The 15,754-nt window shown below is 43.5% G+C and overlaps 2 protein-coding genes across 6 annotated transcripts in view; one reads left to right on the top strand and one right to left on the bottom strand.

The window, feature by feature from the left end:
* The window catches only part of LOC135912564 (rho guanine nucleotide exchange factor 10-like protein), an 83,119-nt gene extending 79,425 nt beyond the window's left edge, over positions 1-3,694 (bottom strand). For 2 of the 4 annotated variants that reach the window (XM_065445048.1, XM_065445051.1), the window contains exon 1: positions 3,333-3,694. In XM_065445048.1, the coding sequence (XP_065301120.1) occupies positions 3,333-3,357 (25 nt within the window). In that variant the 5' untranslated portion in view covers positions 3,358-3,694. Of the gene's footprint in view, positions 1-1,331; positions 2,429-2,529; positions 2,666-3,332 lie in introns of those variants that run through there. The other 2 variants (XM_065445049.1, XM_065445050.1) reach the window with 2 other exon arrangements.
* Positions 2,828-14,465, top strand: PolZ2 (DNA polymerase zeta subunit 2). Of its 2 annotated transcripts, XM_065445052.1 has the most exons (7): positions 2,841-3,173; positions 3,701-3,819; positions 4,046-4,251; positions 4,990-5,084; positions 8,989-9,068; positions 11,126-11,218; positions 14,283-14,465. In XM_065445052.1, exons 1-7 carry the CDS (start codon positions 3,158-3,160, stop codon positions 14,331-14,333), a joined length of 660 nt encoding a protein of 219 aa, XP_065301124.1. In that variant the 5' UTR covers positions 2,841-3,157; the 3' UTR covers positions 14,334-14,465. The 2 variants fall into 2 exon arrangements, with proteins under 2 accessions (XP_065301126.1, XP_065301124.1); XM_065445054.1 differs by lacking the exons at positions 11,126-11,218; positions 14,283-14,465 and adding an exon at positions 10,618-10,746 and having other exon boundaries at positions 2,828-3,173.
* Positions 14,466-15,754: the final 1,289 nt, after the last annotated feature.

Here is a 15,754-nt window from a genome sequence, read left to right as displayed (position 1 = left end):
CTCTCACTTTCTATGACCAACATCTACACGTCCCTTTTCTCTACAATGTAACCTGCATGGGTGCTCAATTAAATGCTTTCTGTTAAGCCCCCAGCCCCTACATATAAAATGCTATACCTTCCTGCCTCACTTAAGAGCTATAATCATACTTTAACAGTCAATGAGGATCATAAATGGGCTTGGCTCCGGACCATTAGAGTGCTATGTGAAGAAGACATAAAAAGAAACAAATATGTATGGTGCATGGCAGAAAAGTATTAAAATGTAGGTCACATCTTTTGTGTGTTTTACTTGATAGATCAGGCAACAATAAAACTAAGAATCTACCTCATAAGTGCAGTTCTCACAGAAACGCATTAAATCATCGCCCTTTATGTTGTGTGCCAGCCTTTTATTAAATCTGTGTGTAGTATTATGTTACCATAAATTACTTAAATTGTGTTTAACACAACATAGCGACCTATGCAGTCCATTTACAGGCTGCACAATGCAAATCTGCATACTCGTGATGGCACCTGTTATTGCATAGTATTCTGCTGAATGCTCAAACTAGTGTATGCTGCAAGAAAGTGCAGAAAAAACTTTTTTTTTTTTTCAAGGCAACACAGTACTGAAGGAAAAAGGCATTGGAGCCACAAAGAGATATATGATATCTGCACACAATAAAGCAGTATCAAGGTTAAACAAGAATTAATAGCTTTCCTGGATATATGGAAATGACTGGACATAATGTTAACTGCAGCAATCTGCACTTTCTTGGTGTCTGTGAAAAATGCACCTGCTAACAACACATTTCGGTAGTTTATTCTTTAATTAACAATACATAACACAACAATCTGTAATGACATTCACTTGCTGGCGGGAAGGAACTAGAATATCGCCATAAGTCATTTCAGAAAAAAGTATGAAAGTACAGTCAAGAGCACTACGATGCACTTCCCCGAGTGCCGCCACACATGCAATAAAAATCGAGAGCTTTTCACGTGGTTCCTGTAGCTTGAAAGCGCGTTCAGAACGCACGTAACAAGGCTGCCCGACCACTCATTGGCCATTAATAACGACTTTCTACGAACGAGGAACTCTCTGCTCATCACGCGCAATCATCCGCATTTTGTCATCAACGAGTACGTCTTTCGTGGAAACGCTTGCTACCTCGGGAACTCCATGCACATAATAAACGTCGGCGGGGGGGGGGGGGGGGGGGGGCGTGAGAGATACTTCTGCAGCCCTAATGGGAACACGGCTCAATGTCTGAACGTCGCTGAGGCGACAGTGTTGAAACAGTGGGAAAGAGGGAGAGGAGACCAAAACAAAAGCTTCCAGCAGCGCACCTAAAGAAAGAATCGAAGAAGACAGGATGCGGGAGCGCAGAACGTTGCCGTGACGGGCAAAGTGTGAAAGCTTGTTCTTCAAAGTGACGCCTCAAGCCGCACTGGCTTCTCTGAACGAGAACGCAACGGCGGTATCACGCGGCGGCTCGGCGGAATTTTAATCGGCGTAATTGGCATCGTCGCGGGCGGTGATCGTCACTTTCTTTTTTCTTTCCTTGTCTGGCCAGTCCGTGAAACAACCGCTACACGTTCCGTAATGCGCGGCCCGACGAGCTGCAGCTCGATATATCGATTTCCGTGCTAGACGCCTGTTTAACAGTAGCCGCGGTCGACACTCGCAAAAAGAAAAGGAGGCCGAAAAAAAAAAAAAAAGTAAGCTGTAATTCAACAGAGCTTGCATTACGCGTGCTTCATCTTGTTGAGTTCTCCGGCGCTTCGACACCTTTCTGTTGTCTTGGCTTTCACTGGGTTTCGCAGAAAGCCACGCAAGGAGCAGCGCTTCGCGAGCATCATATAAGCTGGGCCTCGCGTATCTTCCGGCGATAAGCGACCGACACATCCTTGCTGACCGGGGCTGAACATAACGCCAAGAAAACAGAAAAACAGACAAAGCGAGGCGCAATGGACGCTTACACCGCGCCCCTGAGGCACGAACGCGGCGGTACAGATGCTGCTGAAGCAGGCACAAACAAACCCAACGGGACACCGCTGGCAAATTGTTATGGAACCGGCGGCTGCCCTACTCGTCAAGAGAGGATGTATTGATTGTGTGCCGTAATGTCAGCGTCCCGAGATATTTTATTCCGATCGTCCTCGATGCGGACAGAACACTTTAGCGGCGGCGATGTGGGAAATAAATATTGTGTTAAGAGAAGAGCGGGCAGCAGACAGGCGAGCGATTGCAACAGCGAGGCGAGAACAAACGCGTGAAAACTCTCGCGGGAGCACAGGCGAGCGCAGTCGACTCGCGCAAGCAGAATCTCCACTCCACACACAATGATGCTTTGAGGATCGGCCCACAGATACACACTCCGCAGAACTAACCCTAAGCACTTCAACAATACTTTTTAACCAGAGCATCCGTATCAGTGACGGCAGCTTACACGAGTAGGTTAAACTGATTAAACAATGCCCTTTCGGAGACCGTGCGTGCGAGATGTCAAAATCCGCCCTTGTGACTGAGCGGGGCAGTACTTACATTTTTAAGAGCAAGCTAAGGCCATCAGGCACTTCAAAGGCTTTATCGGCGTCTTGTAACTTGGCCGGCTATCATACTTTTACAAAAACGCGCACACACATAGATAAAAAGGCACTATGAGAGTAGAAGAAAAAAAAAAGGTTCGCTTACGAGACCCCCAAACACAAAATTCATCGCGAAACAACACTGCCAGTACGCATGTCAACTGGAAGCAGGCTAGCAGCTCCGAAAGCGCCAGTTTCATTGGATGAATGAGACAGCAAGTGGCCAATCAGGAAGCGCGGCTCATCGCACGCTGAAATACACATTTTTCTGGCTTCTCCGCTTCCGTCAATTTTGAGAAATTGGTTCCGCCTATGTTCCGCTTTCTGCTGCTGAACGAGTTTATGGTGAAAAGCAAGAAGTCGCGACCGCAAAGCAGAGCCGGTCGTAACAACACGCCATACCAGCGAACGGCCGCATGCGAGACGCAACGCGTGGTTTGCTGAAACAGTGGCGTTGCTTCTTCAGCGTGCTACTGGGCCGTCGTGGCCAGCTGCGCATAGGCACCTAGAAACACCTGCGATTTCACGCGCGCGAAGGTCTATTAGAAACCGGGTTCGCTCTCTGGTGGGATACAGCGACCGGAATGACTGAACAGCAAGGTTTGTGTCGTGAAGCAGCGGCGTTCTAGACATGATATCCAGCTACGTGTACACTCTGTTTAGCATCGCAGCACACTACTTTGTCCCGAGGAAAACAGTCGACAGCGCGCTTGTAGAGCGCGAAATGCCATGAGTTCTTGCTGTCGCTGCAACACTTACTTGGTCCATTCATGGGCAGTGCCATGGGATCATGCTTGTTAGTCTTTCATGAGCGGCGGCTTCGTGCATCCACACTCCACGGCGTTATGAGCGTGTGGCAATTACGCCGTTATCTCGAGCACAACCTTGGCGCGGACTGCCTTTAACCTTGTGTGAAATGCGCCCCTATTAAATAACGCTGGCTCGAGAGCGGTAGTTTTGGCCGTCGCGCTGGGCCACTAGACGGCATTTCTGCGCGCGTTCTCGTTGCCTCCTTACAACTTGCGCGCTTTTTGTGTGGCGTCAGGACAAGATTTAGTTAGAAATGAAGGAAGTGTAAAGTGGCATAATGGCTGGACATAACTGGCGCAAAAACTTTTCATTCGCAGCTTCAGCGGACATCGTTGCAGAACTTTTGGAAGTTGCAGTGCACAATATCCTGTACTCGAGGAAGCTCTATCCCGAAGAAATGTTCCAGAAGTCGTGGAAGTATAATATCCCGGTCCACGTAAGTTCTCGCATTTAATTATGTACGAGGACGAAGTCTTTTGAATAGTGGAAGAGAAGTGCTTACTGTGTCGACAACTTTGTGTGATGTGTAGTACATTTTAAGCGACACATGTGTCGTACATAGTATAACCCCATTCTGAGTTGTCATTTGCTAGGGGTCATTTATTTTCTTTTGGCAATAGCTGCCATTGTAGACACACTTTACAGATACGTTTCTTTTACAGTTGGCGTCACATCCACAGATTGTGGACTACATTGACAGCTGTGTGATGACAGTGCACAAGTTGCTCCAGCGAAACGAGCTACGCAAGATGGTTGTGCACGTTACAGACTCTAACCACAGGCCCCTGGAACAGTTTGTTTTTGAGGTCACCGTACCAGTTGAAGGGTCCTCAACTCGTTCTAATCTCTCTAGGCGACAGAAAGAAGAGTGAGTCTTATGTCTTGCTAACTTGTGCTGCTAGTGCCATACTCCGCGAGTGCCTGAAGCTCTCAGGTTACATTCTCAGTTGATCACTTTCAGGGTTATCACTTTCAATGTGCACTGATTGGTTCGTTACAGCAGACAGGATGCTGGTCACTCCAGTGAGGCATCGTACTGGATGTTACATCACGTAAAAGTGAAAGCAACTTTGTAAGTTATGGACTGAGAATACGGCTTCTGGTTATCAAAGAAGACTAGGAGCCATTGCTCGAGCTCTCAGTACGCAGTTTCGTGAAATCCGCCGTGGTGGTGTAGTGGCGTTGTGCTGCTAAGCCCGAGGTGGTGCAGCTGACTTGTGCTGCAACTGAAGGCCCCTTTTCTCTGTGACATAGTGTCATAGATTATAGAAGCATCTGTTTGGCATGTTGTTATTCAATAAAAAGATATTTTGCATTGTATTCGAAAAGAAATTAATGTCATAATATGTGATTGCAGTGAAATTCGTGACATCAGAGTGGAAGTCATCATCATAAAGTTAGAAAAGTTTATTTCCACTACTAATTAAGCTTTGTTCTGTGAGAGACATTCGAATAGTTTTGTCTGGTATATTCCTCTTTGAAAGCATTCATTTGCTGTTCCTTCAGCCTATAAATTGAACCGAATGTGAGTGAACTGTATTGCTGATAAGGGTGCAACTATGTCATGTCCTGTTGTCCCACAAATGTACATTTGTGTCCTCTGCAGGGAAGACTCTTACCTGCTTGACGTAGAAGCGGCAGCGCGAGCCATTTGCCTCAAGGTGACTTCGTGTGACTCCGTCCTGCAAGACAATCCACAAGGTTGGACATCTTTCTGTTTCTTGGCATCATCCACATTTACTTGTGCGTATTTTTGAGAGCAGTCAAGTAAAAGCCTTTTGCACTGTGTGACTGGTGTGTCACACCTAAAACATGGAAGTATTTCTTTAAGAGGCACATTTTATTAAGTGCAAGCTAGACAAGGTTGGAAAAGGAGACATGTACACTCTCAGACAGATAAGAAAAGTTTCCCAGAAACAACAATGAAAAGGTTTGTTTTTTTTCTTCTGTAACACATTATAGGCGCAGCAGTAGGTGCTGAAAGTCTATGTTGGGCACTCTGACATCTCTTGCACTAGCATACCTGCCAACATTTATGATATTGTTGTAAAATGCTTGATTTTTAGAGCTTGTTTGCGATTGTGTTCATACCAATAATTTTAATTTGTGTCTGGGTGAGGGCAAAATTGATTTCCAAAGAATATAAACACAGTCGCTGACCAATTTTTCGGAGCCTAATTTTTCAGAATGGTCAATTATTCGAACATACCTGCAGCAATGATGCCACCTTATAGCAACTGAAATTTTAGTTATTGTTTCATGATTATTTTATGAATAGTGACCATAACTTTAGACACATTTCCATATTTTTTTTACCTCCCTATTATGCCTATTCGATGTATAAGCGCAAATTATGGTTCTAGAAATATTTTAGTGGTACTTTTATTGTACCTATAGATGCCTATTTCAATTTTGGTACTTATATTGGATTTTCTGAGAGCAAAAATGTCATTTTCTGTGTTGTCCTGGCCTTATGTTGTTTCTAATGCTATCACTTGCTGAGATAATTGACTGAAGGCAGCTGATTATTACCACCAAAACTTTGCTGTTGTAAGGGCTGTTATTAAAAGCTTTGCAGGAAGTGAGAGCATTGCTGTGAAAAAGGCTCAAGCTGCGCTACGTGATACACTTGAAGGTGATTTAGCGTGCTTGGGTGCAACTCTATGTGGGGCTTATTCTGGACGTTCAGGAAAGGTCTGCCACCATCATAAATGGACCTGTTGCTGACAGAGTTAGCTTAAAACTTCAGTCTGCCTCAGAAAAAAAAATTTCGTGTTCGGTAACAACCCTTGGTCGAAACCTAGGCGGGGTCCAGGCCCACCCCACCTAATCGCAGGGCACTCAAAGTTATTTGAATGAATGAATTCAGTACTGAAGGAACTGTCAAGGGTTCTAACCGGCGAACAATTTGCATTTTCAGAGAAATCTGGATCGTGGAATATGCTGAAGTACAAATATTTGCTGCTAAATTCAGTGTGTGTTGAGTGTTCTTTTTCTGGATGCAAACCAATACTCGGTGAAAAAAGGCGCAACATGAAACTGGCGAATCTTAAGATAATTCTTGTTTCTCGCTACTTTCAAAACTTTTCTCGTGGTGTATTTCATACGAATCTTGTAACCTACGCAACTTGCCTCATTCCATTTTATCAAGCAAATAAAGTGAATTTCACAATACAATGGTTTAGTGGGCTACGTTTACTTGTAAATCATAATTTATTGATCCTCAAATGCACAATGAATGTTTTTTATTAAGCCTAAAGGACAGAATCTCTTATGCCTCAAGTGCACCCCGGCCTGGCATTCAGCTGCCTTCAGGGGTGATACGCTTGGGAAAGGAGCCTGCGCCCCATTCCCGTCGCTCGCAAGAACAACAAAAAGGGACCTATATATGCCTTAAATGACAGCTTTATTGCCTGTGAAAGGCACCTAACACAGCATATTTGAGTGCCTAAACATCTGGGCTCAATTCATGAATAAATTTCATAAATATTTGTTTGTCCATGATGCAGCTCGTTCTCACTGCAAATATAGACCAAGGTGCCTGTTCACAGAAACGCTGTGGAACAAATTCAACATATCTTTAATAAACAATTGGTGTACTGAGTAATCAAACAATATTTAGTGTATTTCACCAAATATATAAGTATTTTTCTTCTTTGGCTGTATTATTTTCCATATCTTAAGGTTGGTAGGGCTGTGCTAGTACTCTACAGTTGTTGCAAATTGAGGAAACTTTTGCAGGATAGAACTGCATAATTAACGACCAATTGCATTCTTCCCTTTGCAAGTAGTTGCTCTGTTATATATATATATTTTTTTTACTTTACCAATCTATTAAAGAATGACCCAATGCTTGCCCTTATGTAATGCCTTCAAGCCCTTAGTAAGGTGGAAATAAATGAACAAGAGAGCATCTAAAGCATCTCTGAAGTTCTTTAAATGCATAAGGAGTGCTTTTGAGAATATCTCCTACGTCAATGTATTTTGTAGCATATGTTGGGAATGGACATTGTTATCCTGATGTTAGACTGAGGATTCCCAGAACAGGACGTTCCTTAATTAAACTTTACCTGGCCTTTCCTCATCATTGTAGTGCACGTGCCTAGAGCTTAAGGTTAGAACATTAGTAAATTGCAAATGTACCGAGCTTTGGTAAGTAGAGTTCATTGCATGCTCTACGACATCTGCCATCATGAATGATGTGCTGGCATTTTCGCGTCACTTTATCTCCACTGCCTGCCCTCTTGACTTGCAAAACTTATTTGAAATGCTAATAGTCAAAGCTGGCTTGGTGTGCACATATAGACACGATTTTCCGCTTGTTTTCATTGTGCCTGCAACTACCTTCACAACACGTTGAACGCTGCAAGTTCTGCGGGAGACAGGAGTAATGGATCTTCCGCTTAGACCACTGCCTCCTTCATGCTGAGATTTTGTGCAATGGCAAAATTTGGCAGTGCTTTTTACCTAGTAGTACAGTAGTAGCATCTGCCTGTTTCTTCTGGAATGAACCAGGACTATATATCATCTGGCCCGAAAAAACTGCAAGGAGTAGTGTTGTCAGCCATGAATACATGGGCTAAACATCTTCTACAGAGATGTCTGAAAGTAGGGCGTGTTCTTGCCTTTAGCAATAGGTAGCACTGCTGTTGCTTTCACAGACACAAAAATAAAGAATCTATTTACAATCTGGCATCACTGTGGGCAGCACATATACTGATCTCTGTACAAGCTAGAAAACAAAACAATGTGATCAGCGGAATTCTGAGCCCAGATTTCGTAGCAATCTTTAAAAAAATCATTCTTGCTCTTCCCCATAGGCTGGCATGCTGCCTATATCGCAAGTTCTAGCTACTTCGTGTGGCAGATGACACAATATTACTGCCAAACTGTAACGGACAAAGGAAGAAGACTCCATAAATGTTGCACCAACTTGTCCAGTTAGGGCTTCTACTGCTGTCTGTTTCTGTCTGGCAAAATTTACCAGTAGATGATTGTCAAATTCAAGCACTAGGTTCCAGTAGACCTGTTGTGATTTGCTGTTGGAAACATTCATTGCTTAGCTCTATTGATTGGTTAATGCTGAGGCAAGTGGGCTACTGATGTTGCACTGCCTGCGACATTGACCCACCACGTTGCTGCCTTTGATTATGCAGTCTCCGGGATCATGCCTGCTTAGATTAAAAAGTTGTGAACTTGGGCAGGTTGGTAATCCACATTAACTTGCTAAAGCGCGTAACAGACTGGTCTTAGATAAAGAACCATGCAAAGCAAACATGGCAATCAGTGACACTCTTTCCGTTGATCGGCCCAGTTTAGTCAGCCAGACATCTGTCCACACAAAGTGGGATGAATAGCCAACGAAAACTTCACTTTAAATAGGCAGTCCTCTTTCTGTATTCTTTCCTATTCCTTCGTAGTTTGGCACTTTTTACTTTTTTACAAGATGTGTAGCAACTTGCCCAGTTAGCACTTTTACTACGGATGGTAAGAAAAGAACAGAATCAGAGGAGAAGAATCATGCAAACTTAGGCCACTGGATGGTAAGACAAGTAGTTTTTATACAGGATACATACACATCTCTTCTTTTTTTCCAATCCTGCAGGCTGTTCATTCAGCATCCAGTTACATGTTGCAGAGAGCACAGCGATGAGGCTGTCCTTGAGTGATGATCCCGATGACCAGGCAAGTATTTGCTCCTGTTCTGTTTGAAAACTCTCGGGTATATCATTGGTCATTATTATGGCTCATGAAATGTAGTTTACGCCAGGCCAAGATTGTTTGCCATGAGAAATGGTTATTGCTAAATGTTAGTTGATGCTTCACAGTTACTCGTTTGACATCTTTGCGAATTTCTGCTGTAGCGGGTCGGTAGCTCTGGCAGTCTACTGCCAAGCACTAGGTCTTAGGATTGATTTCCATCCACAGTGGCCGTATGCAAAGAAAAAGCTCATGCACCGAGATTTAAGTGCATGTTGACCCTTTAATGACGGCACACATAAATACCTAGAAGAAATGCTTTTTTTCTATCTAAGTGGGTGTAAAACACATTGAGAATAAGTAATGAAAAGGAACAATCTTTAATGGAAGCTTTTGCAGCAATAGGGAGGAAAATCCCGGGCAGAAAAATGGAAGTGGGCTTCACCCCAAGCCCCTTATGGCCTTGTTTGTAATTTGTACAGGAAGCTTTCATCACCTGCGAACCATAGGTACATATTTCATTTACTTTACATCACCTGTGCGAGACCTGTGCAGCCAGAGATCTTGCATCGGTCTGTCTTCTCTGACTGTGCTTTCAAGAGAATGCGAATCTCATGCCAAACTTTTTTCTACCTCATCCTGTGTTCTTGCTATAAACCAACAAGTGATGATTGCTGCCTATCATTCAGAGTTGGCTGAATATATATAGCCAGAAACTTCGTTCCCAATACTAAAATTCAGCAAGGTCTTTTTTTTTTCTTTTTTTCCTGGTGTGTTGTCTGTTAGCAACATCGGTCAATAAAGGGTTAAAAGAGCTCTGCGTGGTCAGAATTTCCAGCCTTGCACTACAGTTCATTTACAAGTGTTGTTCATTTGCAAATGTAGTGCAAAGCAAATCGCTCATTGGGAAGTCATTAAAAGGAGAAAGCTCATGGTATATAGTCATGCAGATGTGGTATTTCAACTTGCAAGACTTCAACTTTGTCCTTCAAAAGCACAAACTGTGATTTTCCGTAGGGATCACCATATTTGTTTCTTTATATGTGGGCACTACGTGAAGCTCATCAGGAAACTTTCTTATGTTTTGCCTGCAATGGAAATATACAGGGTTTCTCTGCAGCTATACGCTGTCTCGAATACACCTTGTATGTGACAAGGTTTGTAAACAGAATTAGTGTGAATTCTTTTTTTATTTTATTTTTTCTCTTCTTAGTGCTGCAGACGCTGCACAGAAATTACTACAAAAGCTTTTCCGAGTGACCTGTCGGTAATGAGAGGCTTAAATATGCCGTTTACAACTATTTAACAAATGCATTTCTTGTTGAACAGTGAGAAACCTGTCACCTAAGTGTGTCTACATACGTAAAGTACAGAGAAATGTCAAAAAGTTTTAATATACCACATTTTCAGGTGTATGATATGAATGATGGCGACATAGATTGACAAGTGTTGTGGCCATGGAAAATGATAAATCTTGATGTAAGAGTGGCTGTCTGTCTAGCATTACTGATAGTGCTTCATTTTGCAACTGCAGTCGTTCCCCTGGATAGAGGCAGATGCCAAGAACATAGACATACCTGGCAGAAGCATAGTGCCTCTCAAGTGTGTCTACACACGTAAAGTACAGAGAAATGTCAAAAAGTTTTAATATGCCACATTTTCAGGTGTTTGATATGAATGATGGCGACATAGATTGGCAAGTGTTGTGACCATGGAAAATGATAAATCTTGATGTAAGAGTGGCTGTCTGTTTAGCATAACTGATAGTGCTTCATTTTGCAACTGCAGTCGTTCTCCTGGATAGAGGCAGATGACAAGGACATAGACATACCTGGCAGAAGCATAGTGCCTCTCAAGTGTGTCTACACACGTAAAGTACAGAGAAATGTCAAAAAGTTTTAATATGCCACATTTTCAGGTGTGTGATATGAATGATGGCGACATAGATTGGCAAGTGTTGTGACCATGGAAAATGATAAATCTTGATGTAAGAGTGGCTGTCTGTTTAGCATAACTGATAGTGCTTCATTTTGCAACTGCAGTCGTTCCCCTGGATAGAGGCAGATGACAAGGACATAGACATACCTGGCGGAAGCATAGTGCCTCTCAAGTGTGCCAACACAACCGTGGGAAAGGTGAGTAGCGCTAAGTGAAAGCACCGAGTATGACAGCGTGTGCCTTGATCCTCCCAGAAATTCGGCTTTTGCGCTTGCCAAACTTTATGAAAGTGGCCATTCTAGTCCTAATCGCTCTAGACTGAAATGACCCAATGCAGCTTATTCTTTCTCAAGAGGCTTATGAAATTTATTGGCCTAGTTGCATCTCTGGATAAACAGTGCCACTCCATTTCAAAGAAGCAAATAAAGTTTTTTCGTATAGGGTGCTTAGTATGGATCTGTGGAGATGCAGATGATGCTCTTACAGCATTAGCAACAGTACATTTTCATCTTGACAAACAGCATGAAGATCCCAAAGTGTGGCTGCAGAGGTTAAGCCCCAATTGCTTGAACAAGGCTGGCATCAAAAGTAAAGCAGACTCCCTTGAAGACGAACTCGAAGGGACCATGAAAATTTGTTTGTCTTATCAGAAGTTCGTCTAATCAGAATAATTGGCAACATGACCAGGTGCATCCAAATATTACTTACTTCAAAATCTTACTTCAAAATGGTAAATGAAGTAGAATTATAATTGGGGGGAAATGAAATAAAATGTTTATTTAGCTGAACTTTATAGAAAACTGTTTTCAAGTGGCACTCTTGCTTAATTTCATCCAGTCCTTGGTGGATGTTTGGCGCTTCTGCGGAAATCTGTGCAGTCACAAACGATGTCATCTCATCTAATGACTTTAAAAATTCTTCTGTGCCTTTGTGCTGCTGGAAAAAGTTCACTAGGGAGTTAAAGCAGGCATCTGCTGCCTCACAGGTCATCGGTGCTATCATCCGAGCTAGCGAAGTACGAAGGAGCATGCTGAGCATGCCACGAAGCAACGCAACCTGTAGGAAATTCTAGGTGACGTCGAGAAAAATGGGGAAGTAGAAACGAGGCGAAGCTTCACAGAGAAGGGAGGTAGACAGAGGTGCACTGGATTGACCTCTTCTGGCAGTTGCTACAGGCTTCGTTTGTGATACGGACATACCGGGTTTGTCTCGTGATAACATCACCCTCACGCGCTGGTGCGTACGCTGTGGGTGCAAGTGAAAGCATGTGATGGTGAGCTTGCGCCTCCATTATACGTGTGAAAATGATAGAGGGGGGGTGGGGAATGCGCCGTCTTCTGTCACGCACATGGCACCAGGGAAGGACGGGGGCATTGTACTTTGGCTGCGTGTGGTCGCGCAGGCTTTATATCTTGAATGCGGTCTGCTTTGGGGGCACGGTCTAGGTGGGCTGATGGCTCGTAGTTTTGTGTGCACTGTGTTCTCACCGTTCAGTTCGCATTGAAGCGATAGACAGCACGAAGGTCACTTTGCTCGCTGCTGCTGCGATTCCTCACAGCAGCATTTTGACAGTGAGCGTCCATGGTTGTTGAGTGTGATGTGTTCATTCTTGCCTGTACGCCCTGACGCCATGCTTATGAATTTAGTTAATAAGCAAATGTTTACAAGGGGGCATTCTACTCCGGCGGCTGCTGCATATGGCTTGGCCGTGTGAGCCCTGTCTTGAAGTCTAGGCGCACTGAGGGCCGATAGCTTCGTATGCGCTATAGCACCCATATGCTTGCGCCTCACCCGCGTTCACAAAGTTTTTTTTTTTATCCTCTTCCTGTTTTCACCTCTGTCCACAGGCAATGTGTGCTGCAGGCTCCAGTAGGGTGCCTCAATGTGCACGCCCTGGATGTGGCACATCGAGGCACCCTAGCCTGCAGGATCGGCAACGGTGGCGGTCACTCAGAATGTTCGTCTTAACCGAAGAGCACGTCTGAGGCGGTTCGTCTTAAGTGTTTTTTTTTTTTTTCCATTAAGTTTATGGAAAACCAAACAAATGACAACACATGTCTCACACTGCTCAGGCCCCTCCAGCTCAGTGTCTCGTGCTGCAGTGATTCATGCAAAGCTTTGCATTAGGTTGACCACCGTTGAGTTTGCCAAACCTTTAGTGACTTCAGATCATATGTTTTCCCGGTTAGAAAGTTTTTTTCTCACATTCTTTACAAAACGTATGGGTGAGGTTCTACTGTATTAAGACATTAATCTTGTCGTTTTCTACATTGTAGCATAAAGAAAGCTTTGTACAAACTGCAAAATGAGTGTTGTAAGGACAGGTAGTAATGGAAGTGCTGCGACACACCACCTCACACTTTTAAAATCTTATCGGTTTCACCACTGGTCAAGAACTAGGAATACAAGGAACAGATGTTGAGCAACACAAGAACAAAAGTGGGAGCCAACGTTTCGACATGTGGAGTTGTCTTATTCAAGGAACTGATGCGCCACTTGAAATCTAGTAGAAACTTTGTGCCATGCCTAGGTTCAGTAAAGCAATGAAGGAGGCTAGTTGGTGAACGTTCATGGTTATATTGCGCTCAGTTTTACACAGACGATATTAAGAAAGGACAGGACGTGGACGGTCGTTATTTAACATTATTAAACAGTTGGTAGTTTGCACCACGTCCGTCCACGTCCTGTCCTTTCTTAATATCGTCTGTGTAAAACTGAGCGCAATATAACCATGCCTAGGTTCACTAGAGGCCATATTCTTGATAGATCACATTCGAGAATTATAACTTTTGGTGCACATTGATTCACAAACAGAGAGAATGGTTGCTGTTTCTAAGAGGCATTACAGTGGATGTCAAACCGCGTTCAAGTCTCAAATCGAGAATATTGCTCAAATGCAGTCTGCAGCATGATGTATTTCTTTCTTGGCCCTATATGTAACCTTTTTATTACTTGTATGAAACAGCAATGTGGTATATAAATGAGGAAAAAGAGCTTGGCAGGCATCGAACCAGAAGTTAATGCTACTTCTAGCAATCAATGCGTGTTGTAATTTTATGGGCTGCGATTCTCATGTCTGGATACGTCGTGGCTTGGCACAGTGTTGCTGTGAAGCGGCATTTTAGCGAGCTTTGTAACTATGACTATTGCTTAAAAAGCGAAAAGCATTTACACAGTTTGGATACATGGTTACCATGTACTCTACTAATTGCAATTGCACTGAATGCTGTGTCACCATTTTTGTTTTGTTCTCCATTACAGGTCCAGCTCTATGTTGTCGAGAGTGACGTCAAAAAGCCTTCATCCTCTTGATGGTGTTGTATTTCTAATCACAAAAATTTTTCATGTTACTTTAGGAAAAAAGCATCATTTTTTCGACCGACTCTAAGTTATTATGTAAATAAATTTTAATACTCAAGCAAGATGCTTGAGATCTTTTGTGAACACTGTCAAGTTCATTTTGATCCAAATTGTTGGATGTCGTACCCCAGGACATCATCACAGTATGCTGCAAAAAAAAAAAAAATGCAAGGTAGTTTTTAAAATATGTACGAGGTTTACAATTTTCCTACAATGAAGTTTCGTTGTTGCATATGCAAGAGAGAGAGAGAAAATGATAAATGAAAGGCAGGGAGGTTAACCAGGACTGAACCTGGTTGGCTACCCCACACTGGAGGAAGGGCAAGGGGGAGGGAAAGATTAAGAGAAGAAGAAAAAGTCCATTGTGGATATCGCCGACGTGGTAAGGTTTTCAGCTGTATATCCACTGACGGTCGCTCAGTCCGGATCACAGACAGTCGCTCAATCCGGTAGCTTTCAAATATAGCGGCAACACTTTCGTGGCGTTCTGTAGATGCGATGTGCGAGGCCACAATCCCAAGATCTTGTTTAAGGTGAACGGTTTTCTATCTAACTGCAGGATTGAGTTCACCTACTGTTGGCGTACTGTGTACTCCACAATGCATGCATAGTACACTTCTCGCCAAACAGTTGTTCTCAGTTGTTCTTTCAAAGACACAGTCACTTTTGCGATATTTCTTGTTATTAGCATTGAATACATTGCTGTCTACAGGCAACAGCATTCCTGGCACAGTGCCGGGTATGCTGTCGTCCATAGATGCATCCGTCGCTGGCCATACGAAATATCTTTTAAATGATTGTATCCCCAAATGTAAACGATTGAGAATATATTGCACCTTGTGTATGTATATACAGTAAAAGCTCGTTAATTCGAACCGCAAGGGGAAGACGCTTCAGTTCGAATTAACGAAAGTTCGAACTAACGAAAGTGAAGGAGGGCAACAGTACACTGCGATTTGGAAGCAGTAGGGCATGTCAGAAATTTGGCGCGTCAGAAAGTGATGGCGTGTGCCGCGGGCACACACCATCTTCAAGTCTAAGCTCTGGGTCCGACTGTGCCACACCACCGATGTCCACTGAAGCGAACGTTAGCCGAGGCTTAACACCATCACAATGAATCGCGACGGCCGATACCTCCTAAGCTGAAAACAGAGGTGCACAACAGATGAAGACTGCCGAGACAAAGACGCTGAACATGTGAAGGTGGCGAAGGCCCTCATTCGTTGGTTCTTGATTGCAAGCGCAGCTGCGACGTACTTGATTCGCTGTGTTTTGGAGCTTGCCGTGCCATCTCCACACAACATTAGCAGCTGTACAAGATTTGCAAAGCCTCCGAGATTCGCAACGGGCAAGAAGTCTCGGAGGTTACGTAG

This window comes from Dermacentor albipictus, chromosome 2 (genome assembly GCF_038994185.2).
Source record: "Dermacentor albipictus isolate Rhodes 1998 colony chromosome 2, USDA_Dalb.pri_finalv2, whole genome shotgun sequence".
NCBI classification, from domain to species: domain Eukaryota; kingdom Metazoa; phylum Arthropoda; class Arachnida; order Ixodida; family Ixodidae; genus Dermacentor; species Dermacentor albipictus.
The sequence above is the reverse complement of the archived record's forward strand: the minus strand, read 5'-3'. Positions and strand labels throughout refer to the sequence as shown.

Coding starts and splice junctions, on each gene's coding strand:
- PolZ2 (XM_065445052.1), top strand. Junction 4,252..4,989: donor TCTAGGCGACAGAAAGAAGA/GTGAGTCTTATG, acceptor TGTCCTCTGCAG/GGAAGACTCTTACCTGCTTG. Junction 11,219..14,282: donor CCAACACAACCGTGGGAAAG/GTGAGTAGCGCT, acceptor TCTCCATTACAG/GTCCAGCTCTATGTTGTCGA.